General features: G+C 36.9%; 1 protein-coding gene across 5 annotated transcripts in view; it reads left to right on the forward strand.

Annotated features, from left to right (window-relative positions):
* The window catches only part of PRKD3 (protein kinase D3), a 107,277-nt gene that overhangs the window by 81,108 nt on the left and 2,788 nt on the right, over positions 1-23,381 (forward strand). For all 5 annotated transcript variants that reach the window (XM_004369554.2, XM_023735930.1, XM_023735932.1 and 2 more), the window contains 7 exons: positions 1,815-1,867; positions 6,235-6,307; positions 10,476-10,582; positions 16,338-16,499; positions 16,737-16,835; positions 19,282-19,549; positions 22,251-22,336. In XM_004369554.2, coding sequence (XP_004369611.1) covers positions 1,815-1,867; positions 6,235-6,307; positions 10,476-10,582; positions 16,338-16,499; positions 16,737-16,835; positions 19,282-19,549; positions 22,251-22,336 — 848 coding nt within the window. The remainder of the gene's footprint in view (positions 1-1,814; positions 1,868-6,234; positions 6,308-10,475; positions 10,583-16,337; positions 16,500-16,736; positions 16,836-19,281; positions 19,550-22,250; positions 22,337-23,381) is intronic.

The following is a 23,381-nucleotide window of genomic DNA, read 5'->3' on the forward strand; positions in this document are numbered from 1 at the left end:
CAACACTGTCCCTTCTTAACCTTGGGTTCCTGTCACCAGCTTTCCTGTCCCCTCCTGCCTTCTAGTCCTTGTCCCTGGACTGCTGTGCCTCATTAGCCCCCACTGGTTTTATAGGGCTGTCCAATCCCCAGCTGAATGGGGAACCTCGGGAGTGACTTCACCACTGAGCTAAAAGGGTGTCCGGGGGCCACACTCTTGGGGTTTCTCCAGTCTCTGTCAGGCCAGTAAATCTGGTCTTTTTTGTGTGTTAGAATTTTGCTTTACATCGTTCTCCAGCTCTGTCCAGGACCCTCTGTTGTGATTCCAGTCAGAGCAGTCAGTGGTGGTAGCCGGGTACCAGCTAGCTGTACTGGACTCAGTAGCAGCCATACTCTTAACCACTGTGCCACCAGGGCTGCATCTACAAGGTTAGGTTTTTAGTGTTTATTTCTTTGGATGCATACATACATACGGTGATTCTTAAGTTTTAGAGGGTTTTAGGCAGAATCCTCTTAATTCTGATTAAAACCATGGACCCTTTCCCCAGAAAATAATACAGGCACATACACACAAATCTTATATATAATTTCAGAGGGCTTAGGGACCCTCTCAAGGCCATTTGTGGAACACCCCTCCCAAGATTAAGAGTCTCTAAGGACAGAATGGTGAAAGCATTAAGAATAAGGATGCTGGAAAATGAAAGCCCAGTTCTGTCACTTACTAGCTATGTGATCTTTGCCTTTACAGTTTTCTGATCTAAAGTGGATTAGATAATAATAAAGGCACATAATGCACTTAGCACAGTGCCTGACACATAAGTACTTAGTAGATACTATCATTGTGTTGTTGTTGCTGTCCTTATAACAACCTCCTCAGAATCAATATAAATTAAAACTAGATGGAGCTAAATAGTTGGAGGCCTTTGAAAGAAAATAAATATTGAGACTTGAACTAGGAAACTGGATCTACCAAGAAGCAGAGTTTTAGGCACAATTTGTTGATGCTGCACCTTTTCTCGATTGTTAACATTTAAATTTTAAAATATTAAAAATGTTTTTAAAATGACTTAATATTTTTAAATTGAGCTTTTGGAAACATGCTACTTATTTTTATTGTATAATTTGCTTACATTTCCTTATTAACAAAGATTTGTATTTGGAATTATAAAGAATACTTCACTGTCTTGCTCTCTTGAGTTTTCTTGGAGATTATAGATGTTTAACACCTATTCTCTTGCTTTCTTCCCTATTTTTATTGTCATAATCTTTGTGTTCTTTTTACAACTTGCTTTTATCCACTATTTAATATATTTCAGATATATTTCACTGTCCATATATAGATTTAACTAATATTTTTATTATGAAAGTAATGCCTTTTATTTAAAAAAAAATGCAAGCAGTATAGAAGTGCATTAAGTAAAACCTAAAATTCTCATTCCCCAACCCTACCTCTCCCACCCCCCAGAAGGAATCATATTTTTGTTTTATTTTGTTTTAATTCAGGCACTGCTACCCTGAAACTTGCTTTTTTAACTTAACAGTAAGACATGGATAGCTTTTTGACTCAATACTTACAGCTCTACATCATTTTTTAAATAGTTGGATAGTATTTTGTATTTATTTATTTAACCAGTTTCCTGCTGATAGATTAGTATTATGTGTATAGATAGTTTTTTAAATGTACATGATTGTATTACATTAACTCTACTTAAGTTGTTTTGCTGTTGTTTTTTAATTTAGTATACCATGGGCATTTTCATATGTCAGTGAATATTAATCTTAAGTCAGTATTAACAATTTTGTTCTTTTCTCATATATCATTCTTATATTTTACAGAAGATTTGTCTACCAGTATCTCTGTATCTAATTGTCAGATCCAGGAGAATGTGGTGAGTAACAGTTATAGCTAAAGTATGCAAATTGAGTGGTAAAATTAAGGAAAATGAACTGTGGAAATCTTTTTTAGAAAAATAGGTTCATAGCCCAAAGCGGTAAAGTTTGCATAAAGACATTATGCTAGATTTTGTGGGTGATAACTTAGAATTTTCCCTAAGGAGTTCTGCTTTAAAAGGGAACTAAGGTGGATTTTTTTTAATTATAAAAATAAAATCCACGTTTTCATAAGTGACATCAGAATATTACAGAGTACTACACTAGTTGAAAGAGAAGGGAGAGGTTATGTCTTTCTGGGTCAGCAGGGAACGCTTCCTAAAGGAAGTGAGACCTGAGTTATGCCTGGAAGTATAGGAAGGATGTTTGACAGATGAGATGAGGGAGTGAGGGGGCAACATTCCATGCAGGTAAAGGGAACAGGGTGAGCAAATAGAGGAAGCAGGAACTGCAAGACTTCTAAGGAATAGTGAATAGATTAAATTTGGCTAATATAGTGGATTGATTATAACAAGAGTTGGCAAACTTTTTTTGTAAAGGGCCAGATAATATTCTAGGCATTGCAGCCGTATGGTCTCTGTCACACCTTCTCAACTCAGCCATTGTAGTAAAAAAAGCAGACAAAGACAATATGCAAATACATGAGTGTGGCTGTATTCCATTAAAACTTCATGTACGGACACTGAAATTTGAATTTCATGTAATTTTCATGTATCACAAAATTTTTTTGTTATTTTAATTTTCCCATCCATTAAAAAATTTAAAAACCATTCTTAGATCATGGGCTGTTAAAAAAAAAAAAAAAGCACAGGGTGGATTTGATAGCAGGCCATAGTTTTGCCGACCCTTGGATTAGAAGGAAAAAAAGGCTAGGCAAAGAAGTCAGAAAATTATTCATTAACTATATGTAAGTCTCTTTGATAAAAATCTTTTTTCTGCTTCTACTTGGGGCATCCAGCTGTTGTATTTCTGTGACATATAAGTGTTGATGGGATTTCTAAGATTGTGATAAAGACTGGATATCCAGTAGTGTTATAGGAGATAGAAGGTTTCAAGGAGATACCATCTGTGTGCCCTGTCCTAGTGGTAGGTAGGATAGATACTAGATTCTTGGAGTGAGAAGGGGATACCGAAAACACGAGAGCACAGGCTTTGGAGGAGGCCACAGAAACTTAAGGACATATCCACTCATGGCTGAGGGGGGAAAAATGTTCAGAAGTGTTCTTTGTTAAGGAACTTTTTATAGCAGTTACTATATACAGTACGTGTCCCCTTATCTAATTGGATTAGAATCAAATTTGGTTAAACAAAAAATTGTTTAAAGTTGGGAAGTATTTAAAAATCATTCTTACAAACCTTAAAAATTTCATTATAACTTAAAACATATACACACATCATTTGCTTTTTGTCACAGGGTTTTGTCTTGTAAGTGTGGGTCTGCTGAGTGTAGTTCTACTTTGTCTTTTTTGCATCAACCACACCCATGTGCATTGTTTATGTTTTCCAATTTTTGTTTCTTTTAAGTAGAACCAAGGGTATTTGTGAAACATTCTGAGAAGAGAATCTTAGATTTTTACTTCCCCAATCTTTTATGTTTATTTTGCTCACAAGTAATTTAACAGCAATTGTTTTTAGTGCCTCATTTTTGTAGTATTTCCAAAACAACTTAGTTTTCATAGAAATCTCACATTTCATTGACTTATATATTGTTTATATTTAATTATTTATAGTATTTAATTAGACCATATAATTGTTATAACAAGTACATTTGACGTAAATGTGCTTGGGAACAAATTCATGTGTAAGAGGCACTCATTGGATGAGCCCTACAAGAGTAGAGCCTACTGCCACAGGCATTTGGTATGCTCCTGTAGACATCAGTTAGCATATGCTTTTCAGAGGGAATGGAGAGTACAGGTTACTCTGGTGAGTTGATAGAGAAAGGATGTTTAAGATAGCCTCTACTGTAGTTTATTTGACCCTCATACGGTGTCATGAATTGTTTAATCTTTATTATAGATTTATTTTTCTGTTTCCCTTCTAAGTCTCTTAAGTACTGGTTCTGTTCTTTACAAATTAGCTGCCTATCACAGAGCTCTGTATACAATTGGAGCACAGTAAATATTGACGATAGTCATAAAGTCATAAGCATTTTTAAAATCAGAAGGGACTTAAGAGAGATCTAGGCCAATACCTTTTCACAAAAGAGATTAAGTCCCCAGGAATTTAAGTAGCTTTCTTAAGATTACCTAACTTAAACAGGAATTAAGAAATTAGGGTTTGTGGAGTTATTAGTATATGCCAGGCACTGGACTTGGCACTTTGCATACATCCTCATTTAATTAATTCAAAAATCCAGTGATACAGATGTTTTTATAGCCACTTTACAAATGAGGAAATTGAAGCCTGGAAAACTAAATGTATTCAATTGAGTGTCTACCATGAGACCGGCACTGGGAAGATGCTAACAAGATAGATGTAGTCCCTGACTTCATGGAGACTAGTATGTCATGGAAGAAGGATATTAAGCAAGCAGTACAAGGGTGATAAATGTTCTGAAGAAGTACAGCATGTTCAAGAAGCATTTAACAAAAAATATAACCTTTTCTGGGTATTTCAGAAGGCCCTCTGAACCTGAAGAATGAGGAGGACTTGAAGAGAGATCTCTTTCTGACCCCAAACTCCGTTGTAGAACCCAGGTTTCAAAGATGTTGACCAAATGTAAATGATTATCCATAATGGAACAGAGTACTAGAACTAGAAAAATTTCCCTAAACAACAAACGCCATTTACCCTATGAAGTAGAGTGTAGTAGGTAGCTATATAATGTTAATGTTGAAGTCTGATAGGCGTAAGTTCAAATCGCAGGTCTGTCATTTATTAGCTGGGCCAAGGTATTTAGTTTCTCTAAGCCTTGAATGTCCTCATCCTTGAAATGGTGGTAATTAATTATGCCAATCTAATAGGATTGTTTTAAAGATTATAGGAAATAATGTAATAATACAATAGCTAATATTCATGGAGTACTTGATGTTTTCTAGACACATTTTATGCATTATCTCATTTCATCCCCACTGAGTCCCTGGGCAGCCCAGATGGTTAAGTGCTCACTACTAACTGAAAGATTGTTGGTGCAAGTCCACCCTGAGCACCATCAAGACAGGCCTAGCAATCTGCTTCCAAAGGTCACAGCCTTGAAAACCCTATGGAATGCAGTTCTGCTCTGCACACGTGAGGTCGCCATGATTCAGAATTGTCAAATAATTTACCAAGTAGTCTTTTTCTCTAAGATTAATTTGTTTTTGTTTAACAACAACAGCAACTGTATTATTATTATCTCTGGAGTCTGTGTGTCTCAAGACAATGCTTTTAACCTTATTTACCCCTGCATATATATATCCCCAGTATACTGCCTTATTCTAGTATCTAGCACATAGGAAGCACTAAGTAAATAGTAGTTACAAGCACAAAATAGTTTTTGTGTACACTGAAAGGCCTATGTGCATACCCGAACACAAGAGAGGCCTTGATTGAAGAGGTCTGGAGAGGATTGGAGAATGCCCTCCGTGAATGTTCTGACAGCAACAGCCATCACCATCAAAAACGGAAGTGACAGAGGAACAGAAAGAAAAGAGGAAGGAATGGAGGGAGGGGGAGAAGACAGGGGAGCAAAAAGAGGAAGAGATTGAGGAGTGGATCTGATTTACAGACTTTCTCTCACTTTTCCTCAGACTTTCAAAGTCAACCTAATTCCAAAAATAGGAACTTAAGTTTTTTTTGTTTTTTTTTTTAAATCAAAGATACCAAGTATCTCCAAAGATTAAGTAAGTAAAACTTTGTTCTTAATTTTTTCATGTTAATTTACTTTTTTAAAGTCACTACGTGATAGATTTTATTTTAATTAAAACCTTTTTTTTCTAAGGTGGGCTTACAGAATGCATTATACTTGCACATTAAAAGTCATAGTATAAAAATTGGGCTTAACCGTTTCTAAAACATAATATAAAAATCCTATATTCCATAAAATGGAGCCCTGGTAGTGCAGTGATTAAGCATTAGACTGCTAACCAAAAAAGGTCAGCAGTTCAAATCCACCAGCCGCTCCTTGGAAACCCTACGGGGCAGTTCTGTTCTGTCCTATAGGGTCACTATGAGTCAGAATCAACTTGACGGCAACAGGTTTGGTTTGGTTTATTTTCTTTTATTCCATAAAAGATTTTTTTACTTCATGAAAATTAGTTATCTCTTACATAGAAACAAAATTGTACAAAAGTATTTGAATGAATAGAGTCAGGAGATATTAACATTGTTTTATAGAGATAAAGAATACATTCTATTTATTTATTGTTTACTTTTTCTTGAATAGGACATCAGTACCGTTTACCAGATCTTTGCAGATGAGGTGCTTGGTTCAGGCCAGTTTGGCATTGTTTATGGAGGTAAGTGACTATAGCCTTTTGCTCACTGTATATACTATAGACAAACTGTGAAATTTAAAAACATCTGCCAAATATTACATCTTTATCTCACAGCTTATCAAGTAGCCTTTTTGTCTGAGGTTAATTTGTTTTCTTTTTAGCTAAGCTCTTTTCATTACAAACTGATCATTCCCAATTTCAACTGCAAACCTTAAAAAGTAACAGAGAAAGAATCAGAAAATTCTTTTTACAATAGTCCGTTATCTCTTCTTGCCGCTCACATATAGATGTTTGTGTGGGGAAAAACTGATTTGACGTTTATGTGGGCTGTATGAGTTTGTTCTTTGAAGTATATTCCCTACTGGTTTTCCAACACCATCTGTCTGCTGTTGGCACGTTATAACAGGTCTGAAGACCTGAACTTGTATCCAGCTCTGCGTCTTAAAACCTGTATGGTATTAGAGAAGTCATTTAACCTCACTGTGCCTCAGAATGTTCATTTGTTAAATACAGGGCTTCAAACCGGTTCAGTCATGACCGACGAAGCAAAACCAGAACAGACCTGAATTTTTAAAATTTGGATGATCCAGAACCATAACTGGAATGGGAAAAATTACATATCAAAACACTGGAAGGGGAAACTTGGAAGAGGCATAGTGAGCCCTTTCAGGAGCCTGATGCATGCAGTTGGATTATTGCCAGGAATGAGGAAAGCAACACACATTCAAAGCAGTGTGGTCAGCCACCATCTTTGAGTAGGACACTACTGTTTCCAACTCTGCCGACGGGCAAGAGATTTGGTTACTTTGCAACATGTATGCTGGCCTTGTTTTCTAAGAAAGGGATTAAATGTCTCTCAGGGCTTTGACCCATAATTTTTCAGTCCGATTATGGTTCCAATTCACCCAAATTTTAAAATTCAAGTCTGTTCCGGTGTCAGTTCCTTGGCCATGATTGAACCGGAAAGAACCAGTTCGAAGCCCTAGTTAAATGGAACCAATAAAACCTTCCCTTTGTAGCTCACAGGGTTGTTGAGATCAGTGAAACATAATTCATATAAAAGTACTTTATAAGCTATGATGCAAGATACAGAAGAAATGTTAAATCTTTTGTCAATACAGTTACAGTTGTCTCCTAGTTGGCCTTCCTGCCTCCATTCTTGTCCTCTTCCACACCACTCTTAGAGTGAATCTTTAAAAAAAAAAAAAAAAAACCCTCAAATCTGATTGCTGTTACCTCACTTAGCACCCTTAAGTGGATCACCATTGCCTAGACTGATGGTCAGTCTTCTTAGCAGGGCATGCAGAGCTGCCTGTGATTCATCCTCGCATCTCTATTCTTCTGTCAAATTGGTCCTCTCTCTTTGCTTTCAGTCTTCCAATTCTGCTTACATGCCCCCATACCTTTGCCTCTGCTCCTTCTCTACCCCTTTGTTCCTCTAGTGAAAACTTATTCGTACTTCAAAACTTAACTAAAGGGCTTCCTCTATGCAGATTTTCTTATTCCTACCTCTTCATTAAATATAACTGACCATTCCTCCTTGGTGCCCCTGCTACGTGCAGCATACATGCTTCTATCATGGTATCTATAATACTCTTTGAGTTTGCATGATTGTCTCCCTGCTGAACTAGAATTGTATTTGAGGGTAAATAGAGAGAGGTCTGGTTTTTCTTTGTATTTCTAGCACCTAACATTGTATCTGACACATAGCAGTCGTTCAGATAATGTGTTGATTTTGTGTGCATTTACAACATTTATGGTTTGCAACTTCAAATTTATTCATTTTAAGAATACTGGAATCGTTCCATTGCAGGGGCAGAGAACTGTCCGAGGTGGCTTTGGCTTCTCACCAAATTTGCACATATTTGTTTCTAGTCTTTTCAAGTAGTCAGACTTTTATGATCAGTACCCTTGACACAGGTGTGAGCTCTTTCCAAATAAATAGTTATGTAGAGAAATAGCAAGTCATACACCTTCCTGTCACTTATCAACTATCTCATTATCTGACATTTTGCATTTATGACAATAGTAAAAAGTCTACTATCTGACTATTTTGCACATTAACCGTATACATCTGGCAGTAACAAATGCCAAGGTGTAAGGCAAGAATAACGCTGGCTTTGATGGTTAACGTTATGTGTCATCTTGGCTGGGCCATGATTTTCAGTGGTTTAGCAGTTATGTAATGACATTAACTTGGCAGTTATATAATGATGTAACTTGATAATTAGATAACGATGTAACTTGGCAATTAGATAATGATGTAACTTAGCAGTTGTGTAGTGATGCGGTACGTGAACAAGGAACTGCCAGAAATTCAAGCCGGGTTAAGAGGACATGGAACAAGGGATATCACTGCTGATGTCAGATGGCTCTTGGCTGAAAGCAGAGAATACCAGAAAGATGTTTACCTGTGTTTTATTGACTATGCAAAGGCACTCAACTGGGTGGGTCATAACAAATTGTGGAAAACATTGAAAAGAGCAGCGATTCAAGAACACATAATTGTGCCCATGCAGAACCTGTACATAGACCAAAAGGCAGTCATTTCAACAGAACAAGGGGATACTGCATGGTTTAAAGTCAGGAAAGGTGCGTCAGGGTTGTATCCTTTCACCATACTTATTCAATCTGTAGGCTGAGCAGATAATCCAAGAAGCTGGACTGTATGAAAGACGACACAGCATTAGGATTGGTGGAAGACTTATTAACATCCTATGATATGACACAACCTTGCTTGCTGAAAGTGAAGAGTTCTTGAAGCACTTACTGATGAAGATCAAAGACTACAGCCTTCAGACTGGATATCACCTCAACATAAAGAAAACAAAAATCCTTACAACTGGACCAGTAGGAAACATCAATATTGAAGTGGTCAAGGATTTCACGTTACTTGGATCCACAATCAACGCCCATAGAGGCAGCAGTCAGGAAATCAAACAACATATTGCATTGGTCACATCTGCCGCAAAAGACCTCTTTAAAGTGTTAAAAAAGAAAGATGTTACTTTGAGGACTAAGGTGCACCTGACCCAAGCCATGGTATTTTCAGTCACCTCATATGCATATGAAAGATGAACTAGAAATAAGGAAGACTGAAGAAGAATTTATGCCTTTGAATTATGGTGTTGGCGAAGAATATTGAACATACCGTGGACTGCCAAAAGAACAAGTAAGTCTGTCTTGGAAGAAGTACAGCCAGAGTGTTCCTTGGAAGAGAGGATGGCAAGACTTTGTCTCATGTACTTTAGAGATGTTATCAGGAGGGAGATCTGGAGAACGACATCATGCTTGGTAGAGTAGAGGGTCAGCAAAGAAGAGGAAAACACTTGACGAGATGGATTGATACAGTGGCTGCAACAGTGGGCTCAAACATATCAACGATTGTGAGGATGGCACAGGACTGGGCAGTGTTTCGTTCTATTGTATGTAGCGTCGCTGTGAGTTTGAATGGCACCTAACAACAACAGTCATCGTCCATTTTGTGATCTGATGTGGTCACCCTCCATTTTTGCCTAACACCAATTTCACATAAGGACCTGGTCTTTGAAACCTAACCATGTCGATAAGTGAGGAGAGGGGGTATATACAGGTTAAAAAGACAACACCAGAAATGCCTGCCATTTTCACTGCTTTATCCATAGCATCTAAAACAATGTCTGGCACATAATAGGTACAAGATAACTAATTAGTTAGAGGAAATGGCTATTTATAGCAGACTTCCACATTTATATCTAGATTCTAAAATATATGAGGTTGGGGATATAATAGGTGGTTAAATCACTCCATGCAGACTTAAGTCTAGAATAAAATTAATTCGTTAGTATATAATGTTTCCATCTTGACATAGTCTCTAAAGAGGAGGTCAGGATGGTTAACCATTGTTTTTTTGACAAGGTAGGTTAATTTTCAGCCAACAAGTTCACTGAAATTTCCTGCCCTTTCAGATAATGAAATAGCCTTAATTAGGGGCAGATAATATAGCCGGAAAACATAAATTTCTTTCACTCTTAAAGTTGAATGAAAGAGTGTTCGGGAAGAACAAAAGTGATTTTTAAAAAGAAAAATAGGAGTAAGTACATATAAATTGCAGTCTGCAGACAACTTCCTAGTAAAGATTTTGGTATTTTTGTGAGCTGTCAGTTTGCTGCTGCTGCTGCTTCTTTCTCTTTTCTTTTTCTTTTAATAGGAAAGCATAGAAAGACTGGAAGGGATGTGGCTATTAAAGTAATTGATAAGATGAGATTCCCCACAAAACAGGAAAGTCAACTCCGTAATGAAGTGGCTATTTTACAGGTAAAAAAATAAATAAATAATGCTTTGTGTTGGTTTTAATTTATGAGTTTTTAAATCAGAGTTTGTTTAGAGTGCTCATAATAAGATTTGTTTTTTGTTTTGCTTTGTTTTCGTGTTACAACTTTTTGGCTCAGTAAAAGGGTATAAGCATCTGAATTAACTACTTCTTAACTCTGAAAAGAAAAAAGGCAATATTAGATTTTAGTAATCTAAGAGTTATAAGGAAGGACAGCCTAACACATTTTCATAATTAAACTCTTCAAAAAAATAAGAGAGCAAAATTCCATTCTGAATTCATCACTACAGTAGCTCAAAATATTTTGGTACTTCTACTACCACAGTTCATTAGGAGGTCATTGTTGTAGCCATCCCAATTCTCACAGTTGGTGGGCTGGATTATTATAGGGGATTACTATAAAAATTAAAACTGCCTAAAATTGTTTATATTTTCACAGTGACATTTTGTTATTAATTCAGAACTCTGAAGATTTAATTTGTTAATGGTTCAGTTTATTAATATATATTTTAAAGATAACTTAAATCCCATGAAATGATAAATTATGTGTTTTTATTTTCATCTAACATACTCACCTCTTTTGGGAGATATTGAGAAGAGTAAAATGCAGCTTGATCCTTGGATCATTTTTCTGAATATCCTATAAATTGTAATATGCACATGTCTATTAATTCATTGTGTAGCTTTTGCATAGCATTTAAGAAATCATGGTGATGTGGTAGTTAATGCTCTCAGAGTCCTATTAGCTTGTGAGTGAAGTTTAAGAAGACATAGCCTACTGAGCTTATGCTTCCTTTGAGGAGAAGGTAAGAAACTTAGAAACAAATAACGAATTTTACATTTATTACATTATTGGTCACTAGTCGTAACATTTGTCTCGCTTCTTCTTCAGAGGAATGATAATCAAAAGAGTGTGTTGGCCAAGTACCTGGGGTCTCTTGAAGGCTGTCTCTCCTATAAAGCTACCTTTAAATTAAATAGAATATTAATAAAATTCAGACTCTGTATTATAGTATAAATATATTCTTAGATATCATTTTTCATACCTAATTTTGGAATGTCTTTCATTGTCCAACCAAAAATAAAAATTAAGGATATATTCCTAAGGCTGATTTCTCCTTGATACTTTGCTCACAAACATAGCTCTGAACTAATCATGGAGGCTTTTTTCCCTCCAGTGTCATCAGCTTTGGGGCATAATAACTACATTTAGGAACTTCCAGAAATGTACAATATGAAAGCTTTATTATTATATACTTTCTGGTATTTTCATCACTATTGCCTTAGTGGGAATAAAATTAAATGATAGTAGTATGTCTCCAAATATACTATTTAATCCTAAATATAATACAACACTATCTTTATAGATTCTTCTCAAATTGTTTATATAAAATATTTACGTTTTTATATTTAGTGAATCCCTTACTATATGCCAGAAACTATACGTAAGTATTTTTTCTTTTATTGTAATGAGGAAAATGAGGCTCAGAGGAATTGAGTAACATTCTCAATGTCACCCAACAGGAAGATGGCAGATTCAGAGTGTGAATCTAAATCTGCCTCCAAACCCACTTGTTCTTTCTGCTCTACCACACGGTTTATTTAAATATCTAAATGCCACCATCCCCACTCCCTGCCTCCAGCTATATCATCTTTACTTTTCCATCTTTGTCCTGAGTGCTTCATATAGGCCTCTGCAAACAAGCCTAAAAAGCTGGCTGAAACCCTATTTGATCCTGGTGCTCCGGTGGCATCCTTGGTTTTTCTTATCCACATCCACATCTTTGTGAAAAAAAGATGGAGTAAAGACTGACCAGATTATTGAGACTGCAACTTAGGCCTTTCCAGTGGCAGGAAGGAAAATTGTAGAATCATTGATTTAGAAAGGACCTTACCTTGTCACCAGGAGCATCACGCTTCTCTCTCGAGCAGTTGGTGACTGGCTCAGTAGAAATCAGCACATTCCTTTTTTGGATGCCTGTGACTATTCTTTATTAAGCTGAACCAGAACCTGTCTTTACAGAGGTTCTGCCGTGGACACCACAGTCAGTGAATTGAATCTTTTTCCCAAATGATTGTCACACTGACATCCTTGCTATTCCTCAGGCACGCCAGATGCGTTCCCATCCCAAGGCCTTTGCTTTAGCTGTTTCCTCTGCCTGGAATGCTTCCCTCTACCCCCCAATCTCTCACCCTCCCAGCCCCGTACCCCTGTATCTGCATGGCGTATTCTCTTATCTCCTTCGAGATTTTGCCCAAATGGCGTTTCCTCAATGAGCTTCCCCCATCCTATTCAATACCAAACCCTCCCTCCTCACCCCTGCACTACCTTTACCCAACTGTATTTTCTCTTTTCTCCATAGCACTTATTGTCTTCTGACATAGTAGGTAATTTACTAACTTATTTCTTGCCTGTTGTTTATGTCCCCTGCTAGAATAAGCTCCATGAGACCAGTGATCTTTTTTATTCATTGATGAATCCGTACTGCCTGCATAGTATTAGGCACATAGCAAATGCTCAATTAGTATTTACTGAGTAAATATACTTATGGAAAGCTATCTGCAACATCTTGTTAAATTTTTTTAAAGGTTTAGAATGATTCCATTTGTTTATTTTAAAAATACATTTAATGTGTGCATTGTATATGACTGTTCATGTTATGGATTATCACCTTCATCATCTGCTAACACGGCCTCACCTGAGGCATGTGCTGTGGCACAAGGAGGAGTGGGAGATTTTTATTTTTATGGAATTCTGTTTTGAGGTGTTTTGTTTTACAGTAAACATATATTACTTTTATAGTTAAAAAACTTTAAATGCCTTGCTGAGACAGAGATATACTAATGTAAAATATTTCTCGTTGCCTAAAGAAGGTAGTACAGGAGTGGGGGAGCAGGTGTGGAGCTACCTGTGTAAATAGGAAAACTTAACCAAGTTGGTTATCAGTAACGTAAAAGGGAAACTTCTAGTTTGAACATGGTGGCTTAAATTTTTCATTTTCCCTTTCTCCTCTTGGAAATTACCCAAAAGCTGCAAGAAAAGTGAAAAACAGAAAAGCACACTCTAGCATTAATAAAAATAGAAGAGAGGTGAACTGGTGACCTGCAAAGTAGGTAGAAGTTTTTCTACAAACAGTGGCAATGGAGCAGGGGTGTATGCAGGAAGAGGCGCCACCGTATCAGCTGTTCTCAGCTGGCTCTGTGTGAGATCTACAGCTGGACAGCCTCTCTAGGCTCCTTCACCAAACAAATGAAAGCCAGAGGGGTCATGAGCTGACAAGATTTAATTCAAAGGAAAACACATGAAGTGAAATGAAGAAGAGCACTTTAACAGGGTAAGAGTGTAAATCCCAGTACACCAAATAACAGCATCCGATTTATAAACGGAAACTGTAGAAGACAGAAGCAGAAACAGACAAGCACATTAGTAGTCTCTGACAGATCAAGTAGACAAAATAATTAAGAACATAGAAAGCCTAAAAGCATAAGGTAGATTAACTGCTTTGTACTGGTATCTGTACGGTAAACACAGAGATCAAGGAATGCCTCATTAATTTTATAAAAAGCAGCAGTATAAATAGTATTCTTTTATCACAATGTAATCAAAACTAGAAATAAATTACAAAACCACAAAACAAAAGCTCCCACCACCTGGAAACTTTAAAAATTTATTTTAAACTATTCTTGAATCGAAGAGCAAAGTCAAAATTTCAGAGTATTTAGAAAATAATCATGAAAATCCTGTATATCAGAACATTTGGACTGTTGCTCAGAGAAAACATTATAGCCTTAAATACTAAGCTTGAAAGAATGACAGTAAATTATTAAGAATCCAATTCAAGTTAGAGAAAGAACAATAAACCTAAGGAAAGCAGAAGAAAGGGATTAATAAAAGTAAATTAATAAATTTAATACAGAAAATACAACTAATAATAAATCTAAAAGCTAATTCTTTAGGGAGAGAGAGTAACATTAAATCAGTAGTGAACTTAATAAAAAAAAATAAGTAAATTTTCTTGGGGAAAATAGCCACAAATGTATAAAAAATAAAAAAGAATCTAAAGATACTACCTTGCTCAACTCTATCAGATACATTTGTAACCTGGAAAAAAATGAATAATTTCCTGTAAAAATGTAACTTAACAAAAATAGACTCCAGAAGAAATAGGAAATTTAAACAGAGAAAGTCGTTAAGGAGAAGAATAACATTATAGTATACTTTCATTTTTGTATGTGCACAACATGTGCTTTTAAAGAAAGATGAGGGAAGAAAGAAACTTAAGACATAGATAACTACAGCATAGGAGACAGCCATATTTTACTTCCTACTCATACAGTTGGTAACAGTTAGGATGCTCTGAATCTTCCACTCCTTGCTGCCATTGTCACAGCCCACCACTGTGGTACATAGCCCTGCTGATATTTAACTTTCATTTATCTACTATAAAATTTTGTCACTTTTTTAATGCTACCAGAACACCTCGTCATTAAATTGTCTTAAAATGATTGGTAAACAATCATTTATTTTGCACTTGGTGTTTGTTCATTTTCTAACCTTTATTGAAAACATCTACCATGGCTCAGACACTGGCCTAAGATGACTAAGATACAGTCTCTCTCAGGCACCTTATTATTAGGCTACAGTATAACTATAGTACAATGGGATAAGTACTGCTGTATATATACAGTGTGGTGGAAACTATTGTGGTAGTCCAGAAGAGAGATGATGGGAGCTGAAATTAAGCTAGTTGCAGTGGAAGTTAAGAGATGATTTTGGATTTAAAAAACTTAGAGATGAAACTCAACATCATGTTGGCAAGAAAAAAAAAATTTTTGCTCTCAACGTAATTAGGTACCCACATTAATGAAAAAAGCATAAGAAAAATATATTTGTTAATAAGGAATAAAAATATTCTAATCACATAGGCCAAAAGAGCATATTTAAGATTGAACAGGGAGAATGAAGATTTTGAAATCCAGGCAAAGGGATTTCCTGTCCAGAAATAAAGACTCATTGAAGATTTTTGAGCAGGACTGACATGTCAGATTTGTCTTTGAGGAAGGATTTTCTACCAGTGGAATGTAAGACGGATTGCTTTTTTTTATAAGCAGAAACACTATCGCATTTATCTTTGTATATCCACAAGCCTTATAACCTACTAGTGCTCAAGAAACATTGAATGATGGAGGTAAAAGATTCTGCGCCTAAAAGAGGCTTGAAGACCAAATTGAGGTATAATACGAGAATTGAGTCTTGAGTAAATAACTACTTTAGGTACAAAACCGTCGCTTGAGCAAAGGCCTTCATAAATACAGCCCTGAACAGCCGAAGTTCTATGTAATTGCTTTAAAATTGATTTGGCAATTGGAGTCTATTTAAGGCCAGTCTATTTGCATAAAATTAGAGCACTGTCAGCAGATTAAAGAGATAAAAAAGGAAGAAAAAGAAGCAGTAATGGAAAGGGAGCAGTTGTACAATCAATTTGGAAAGACATTCTTTCCCTCAGTGCATCCACTCCCCAGTACACAACTTAAAACATCAGACTCTGATCCTTTTATTGCTTGTAATTTTTATTTTATTTTGTTTGCTTTCATTACTTTTTCTAAGCTGTTGTTCTTTCTGTGCCATGTATTCCATGCAGTCAGTTGTAGCACAGTTGTAGCAGTGTTAGATACTTGCATAGTAAAGCTGTTTTTCTTCCTGAGTCAGTCATACAAATATCCTGCTACTGTCTTCAGAATTTGCACCATCCTGGGATTGTAAACCTGGAATGTATGTTTGAAACCCCAGAAAGAGTCTTCGTAGTAATGGAAAAGCTGCACGGAGATATGTTGGAAATGATTCTATCTAGTGAGAAAAGTCGGCTTCCGGAACGAATTACTAAATTCATGGTCACACAGGTATTTTAACTCTTTTTTGAAACTACAGAATAAAAACTAAAATAATTAAATAGAAGTGCTTTTACATATTGGGATCTGGTGGGAATTATTAACCTTGAAGAACAAAATAACACTTTTAGTTAAGTCTTGATGAACTATAGTGAACTTTTCAAACTATTACACTGTTCAAGGAGCCAGGTTGGGGTTTAGCTACAGTTGGTCCAGGCGTTGAAAAAAATCTGTTTCCTTCAATAACAGATACTTGTTGCTTTGAGGAATCTACATTTTAAGAATATTGTGCACTGTGATCTAAAGCCAGAAAACGTACTGCTCGCATCAGCAGAGCCATTTCCTCAGGTGAGATACTGCCTTTTGAAGAATCATTTTAAACATCTGTCTGACAACATTTATGAAGTGCGCTCATAATGAAAAATATTGTACTAAGTAGTGTAGGTTTAAAATGCACACCATCTTATAAAATTATTAGCCTGTAAAAGTTCCCATAGTCTTAAATCCACACTTTCTACTATAATGCATTACTGCATTAATACCTTGAATAATTTGAATTTCTATTTTATTAATTATATTGTTTATTTTCATTAAGAATTTTTTAGACTGAACCAGATCTCAAGGAATAACTCTTGCACATAGACTCTTTGCGATTCACCTCTCCCCATGACTTGGTGATGAAAGTGGGGAGAATAGACAACCTTGGTTTATGCTTGGTGCTCAGGACAAATTCCCTATTAAATAAAACAAACTGAAGGGTAGCCTTGAAATGGGAGATGCTAGATTTTGGTTGAGGCAGGCAGCCAACTTCTTTTCCTCTTTAGAGCTCTATATTTCAAACATTTTCACCAACACCTACGTAAGAAATACGTTTATCATCACCACCAGCGCTCACGCACATACATTGTGTGGGGTGTGTGTGTATGTGTGTGTGTTTTTGTCCTGCCTAGGTGTGATGCACTCTGGGTTCTTTTTTTCCTTCAGTTGATTTTTAATTTTTAAAAACTGTTGATCTGATTCACTAAATTGATTGCAAAACCTGCTAAATGGATCCTGGCCCAAAGTTTGAAACAGCAGACCTGAGGAGTATATTTTGATCGTGGTACATGTGACTGTTTTTCATGATTATCATTGGTGAATCCTCCAGTCAGAATATCTGCTTCCAAACTATTGTTCATGTACAGTTGAAACATGTATAATTAGATAAATGGCTAGAATAAGGACAACAAATGACCCTTTCTTCTAAATACAACTCAAATTATCTTCCAAAGAAAAAGATGTATTTAAAAAAAAATTATTAAACTTTTATTTTTAAAGTAGTAATCATATTCTTTCTTTATAATGTCTGTTGTTAAAAGTGATTCCCTGTCATTGTGAGATCAGAAAGGGTCCACGGGTGCAGTTAAATAAATGCTTCCATGTATTACCTCATTTGATCTTAAAAGTAGTAGAGGCAGAGGACGTACACCTTACAGCTAAGACTGTAACTCCAACTTTCCAACTCCCACTTCAGTTATCCACATTGTTCCCTTGAGGAACAAAGAGAAAATAGTGTTATTTACTTGATACTTGTTTTTGATCAAGTGCTAGCCATGGCCACACTTCTTTATTCAGTTGCCAAACTGCCAGGTTATCTTCACTTTATCAAGATGTTAGCTAGCATCTGGCATTTAACCAGAAAAAGAGTTTGTTCACATTTCTTCATCGTCATTTCTACTCATCAAAGACTCAAATAGAGAAATAGACAAATTCAGTAATGATAGAGCAAGTATCATTCATAAAAACATGGGTCAGAAATAGCAAGCATTGCTTAAATATGCCTTCACCTCTTTGTTCTCCAGCCACTAACTTGTACCACTGTTTTGTATAGGCCAAATCCTTTCTTTCTCAATTTATCTTAATGCTTTTTCTATAGACACTTTGTGAGTCAGGGCGTTTCCTCTAGAAAGTACTTGGCATTTGCTGGTTCAGCATGGATGCAGTCACTAATCACCAAAATCTGAAACTCTACTAGGAGATCAAAAGCAAGATAAGTGTCCCGAACTCTGCAAAGCTCATCACACTGTCACAACTCTTTCCTTGAGAGGAAGACGTGGTGGTGACTGGCCACCGTCACAGAGAACTTTTTTTGAATCTAAACGTGTACCTAGCAATAATTTGTTCCACAGTCATAGAAACTGTTACTCCTTTGAGCAATCTCCAGCATTACTCTTCTACTGTCCAGATTAATAATTATCCTTAATACACCTCAATTTCATTCTCTTGCCAATTTATAGTGTCTTTGGGAAGAAATTCTAGTATTCAGCTAAATAAAGGACAAGTTTTTAAATATTGTAACTTATATTTCATCCAGCAAACATTTATTGAGTTCCTTTGTGTGTCCAGGCCCCGTGAGGCCATGGAGGATTCAGAAATGAAACACCTAATTCCTGCTCACAGACAATAGAATAGCAATCTCCTTATGAGCCAAATGTTAGAGACCAGCACCCTCCATTTCATCCAAAAAAAAAAACTTTAAACACTTGTAATGCCAGTCTGGTATTTAGCATTCTGGAAGCTAGCATTCGAGAGTTTTTTTGAAGCAAGCACTAGGAAAACTCTTCGTAGTATGTTAGTAATGGATCACAAGGTTACAAACGTACTGCCTTTTGGGAAAGAGGTATTTTCCAATCTCCGTATCTACAATTGTTTGGCATTCAAAAATCAAGACAGTTGGCAACTGTGTTGAAATGATGATTTTAAAATTTAATGTTTATATACATTTATACACTTAATATCCTCTTCTGGTTTCCAGGTGAAGCTGTGTGACTTTGGTTTTGCCCGCATCATTGGTGAGAAGTCCTTCAGGAGGTCTGTGGTGGGAACACCAGCATACTTGGCACCGGAAGTTCTTAGAAGCAAAGGTTACAACCGCTCTCTGGACATGTGGTCCGTGGGAGTCATTGTCTACGTGAGCCTCAGTGGCACGTTTCCTTTTAATGAAGATGAAGATATAAATGACCAAATCCAAAATGCTGCATTTATGTACCCACCAAATCCATGGAGAGAAATTTCTGGTGAAGGTAAAAAAATTGTTTTGGCTCTGTGCCTTTTAGTCTGAAAATGCTCTTTGTGATCCCAGATCAGCCTGTCTCTTTTTACTCTGTCCAGATTCACTGAGTCGCTGATTTCTGAGCACTCTGCCTCTTAAAACGTCTCTTCTCTTTCCTTCTTACAGTTTCCAGCATAGCACTAATCCAGGCCCCAAACACCTCACTTTGAGACTACTAAAACATCTTTTTAACTGTCCTGTTAGACTCTTTTCTGGTTCTTCCCAGTCCCCACTGCCATCCATCTTTAGGGAACACTACTTTTGTCTTATTCTGCTCCCAAACATTTTGGCTTCCCTTTGGCCACATTGCATCTGTCTGTCTCTGTGACCTGCCCAAGCTTATTGTCTAGCTGTATCTCCCACCACTCCCTGAAACCTCTCTTGTACTCTCCTCTGAACTCTTTCCTGCATTTTGCTTAGGCCTTTCTCCTGCCTACAATCCTTCCTCCTCTCTGTTGAAATCCTTCAAAACCTTCAAGAACCCTTTAATTTGTGGCCCATCTTTTTAGGTTTCCCTGACTACCCTTCCTTTAAACTGTATAAACTCTATCTATGCCAGTAGTTGGGCATTTTTTTCATAAGTATTGAATCTTTTTTTTTTGTAATTATTTTTCTTATGTTCACAACTAAATTATAAGCTCCATGCCTGGGAACCTGTACCTCAGGTTCTTTATACCTAGAATGAGCTTTTGTATTTCAGACACCCTCCAGTTAGTTTCCATATCCCCTGTACCCCTCTAATGGGAAGCTTCATAATTTGTTCTTGCTGCCTGGTGAAGACTTTTGTGGCAACTGTGCTCCTGTACCCATCTAGAAAAATTTGGTTGGCCTTCTTCAGTTTAGCGATACTGTTGAGAGAACATCACTTAAAACTTTATGTAATAGTCCCACAGAATTTAATAGAACCACCACTAGGGAATATCCCCACCTGGCTTTAGCCAGCCCTTGGAACAGGTGGTTTCCAAAATTAATAGTCCGTTAAACTGAGTAAAGTTTGAGGAATAACACGTAAAGACGATAGCAGGCTTGCGGGTAATGAGAGCTGACTGAGGAAGTCCCTGTATAGGGTTCTTTGATGTTACCACAGTCACCTTAGAGCTCTTGGGGCAGCGTGGTCTTACAGGCCTTTTACACCAGAATCACTTGGTGAGTTTATTGAAAGAAGAAAAACCCCTGACCATATCCCACAGATGCAGATTCAGCAGTTGGAATGGGACCCAAGAATGTGCATTTTAAATAAACACTCCCAAGTACTTCTGATGCACATGGCAGTCACAGTTGAAGGAACAAAACACAGAGAAATTAATCATTAGGGTGCTTATGGAAAATCTTTGCTAGCTTGGTAGTACCCAGAAGAGACATAGGACTCATATGGTATAAATCTTTCATTCAGCCTATCCCTGGGTTTAGGCCCTACAGAGATACCAGTATTTCAAATGTATCATTACATAAGGCTAGTCAGTATGTAGTTATCTAGTGGCCTTGGTTGGGAAGTTGATCCATTTCTCCAAATAACTGCATAATTTGTGCCAGTCTCACCACAAACACTAGAACACCCTGCAGAGTGTGAACTTCTGGTGACAGTTATCACCTCAGTCCAGCTACATTTGTAGAAGCAAGGCAATGACTGGGACTTTTTTTTTTTTACCTTTTTAAATCAACTTTGTTGAGGTATAAATGACAAAACAATTAGAAATGTACTCATTTAGTGTATAGTTGGATGTTTTGTTTTTTTAGTTGTGCATTACATGTATGTTTACAGAGCAAATTAGATTCCCATTGAATAGTTTGTACATAAAGTGTTTCATGGCCTTGGCTTCATTCCCCATTTCCTTTCATCGCGATTTTCTACCCCTTCCTGCCTTCTCATCTTTGCATTTGGGCAAATGTTACCGTTTTGATCTCGTATACTGAGGAGCACATTCCTCGGGTGTTACTGTTTATTTTATGGGCTTGTCTATTGTTTGGCTGGAAGGTGGTCTCCAGAAATGGCTTCAGTTCCAGGTCAGAAGGGTGTCTTAGGGCTATAGTCTCAGGGGTTCCTCCACTGTCTGTCAGACCAGTAAGTCTGGTCTTTTTTGTGAATTTTTCTGTTCTACATTTTTCTCCCACTCTGTCTGGGACCCTCTATTTGATCCCAGTGTGACTGCTCTCCTAGACCAAGCCAGGGGCGAGAGCACAACATGGGGGTGGGGGGGTTGGGGGTGAGTCATCCTGGAATCAGAGGGTCTGTTTTATTCATCTTGAAATAATAATAGTTAACACGTATTTAACACGGCTAAGCATAGTTTTAAGGCCTTTACATATAATAAACTGATTTAGTCCTCACAACTTCATATTACAGATGAGAAAACTGAGGCATGGTGTAGTTGAGTAACTAACCTAACATCACATGGATAGTTAAGTGGCAGAACTAGAACTCAACCCAGGCAGTCTGGCTCCAGAATCCATTCTTTTAACCTGCTCTATACTGCCTCCTTGATACAATGAAAACTTGACAGGTACACTGTGAATTTAATAAGCATTTATGGATCACTACATGTTGACTTCAAGGCCAAGTCCTTGAGAAGCACTTAGATGTCTATGGATTGAACTACTTTCCAGGTAAAGTCATAGGTTTGGAGTATCGCATACACCCAAATTCATGTATCTAATTTTGTCTTTTCCCTTAGCAATTGATTTGATAAACAACCTACTTCAGGTGAAGATGAGAAAACGTTATAGTGTTGACAAATCTCTTAGTCATCCCTGGCTACAGGTAAAAAAGAAAATATATATATCTCTTTGGCAAGTTCTCCTTTGAGCAGTTTGGTTTGATTTGTCTTACCTATAAAAACCACTCTACGATCAACAAATTCTACACATTTCTTAGGATAATGAAAATACTCTCAGTGATTAATCTGTACTATGGCAGAGCCTCTGGAAGCTTTACAGTTCACCATTCAAATGAGGTATTGATGGACAGTCAAACTCCCATGAACTGCAAGTGATAATGTAGCTTTTTATAGGGTCTTATGTGTTCATTTCACCTAAGATGAGCATGACATATTGTCATACATTTTAAAGTGTCCACTCAAACCCAAAACCAAACCCATTGCTGTCAGGTTGATTCCAACTCAGAGCGACCCTATGGAATGGAGTAGAACTGCCCGTTCAGGGTTTCAAGGCTGTAATCTTTACGGAAGCACCTTTCTCCCACAGAGTGGCTGGTGGGTTCAAACTGCTGACCTTTCAGTTAGCAGCCAAGCGCTTAACCACTGTGCCACCAGGACTCCTTAAATGTCCCCTGGAAGGTTCATATTTGCATTGAAGAGCTCAGAAATACCATTTAAAATACGTTTCGCTTAATTCCTCCCTAAAAGTTATTGCATAAATATATTAAGAGGTCTCCCCAAACTTCAGAATAAAGGGAGAAGCTTTAGAACTATTTGAAAGTAAGGAGTAAAATTAACTTCAAAACAAATGCGATCATAGTCCCACCGATTATTAAATTATCCTGATAATTGATCCCAAGTGCTTTCCCGTTTTGAGGAGGAAGGTTTAGACCACTCACAGGATAGAACAAAATGGTTTAGTGATTATTATCAACCACCTCAGAAGCCTGAGGCAATTTATTTTTAATTTCATAAACTAGATACTTTCTTCATTAGAGACTGAAGTTGAAAAACATTGTTAATTAAACTACTACAAATGAAACTCATTGTATAGCAAGTACTTATGAGTAGGGGTTATCAATTATTTGACTAAGGTGCTGAGCAAAGAAAAAGGTTGACAGTATTTTATATTTCTTTTATGGTTCATAG

This window comes from Trichechus manatus, unplaced genomic scaffold, assembly GCF_000243295.1.
Source record: "Trichechus manatus latirostris isolate Lorelei unplaced genomic scaffold, TriManLat1.0 scaffold00005, whole genome shotgun sequence".
Lineage (NCBI taxonomy): Eukaryota > Metazoa > Chordata > Mammalia > Sirenia > Trichechidae > Trichechus > Trichechus manatus.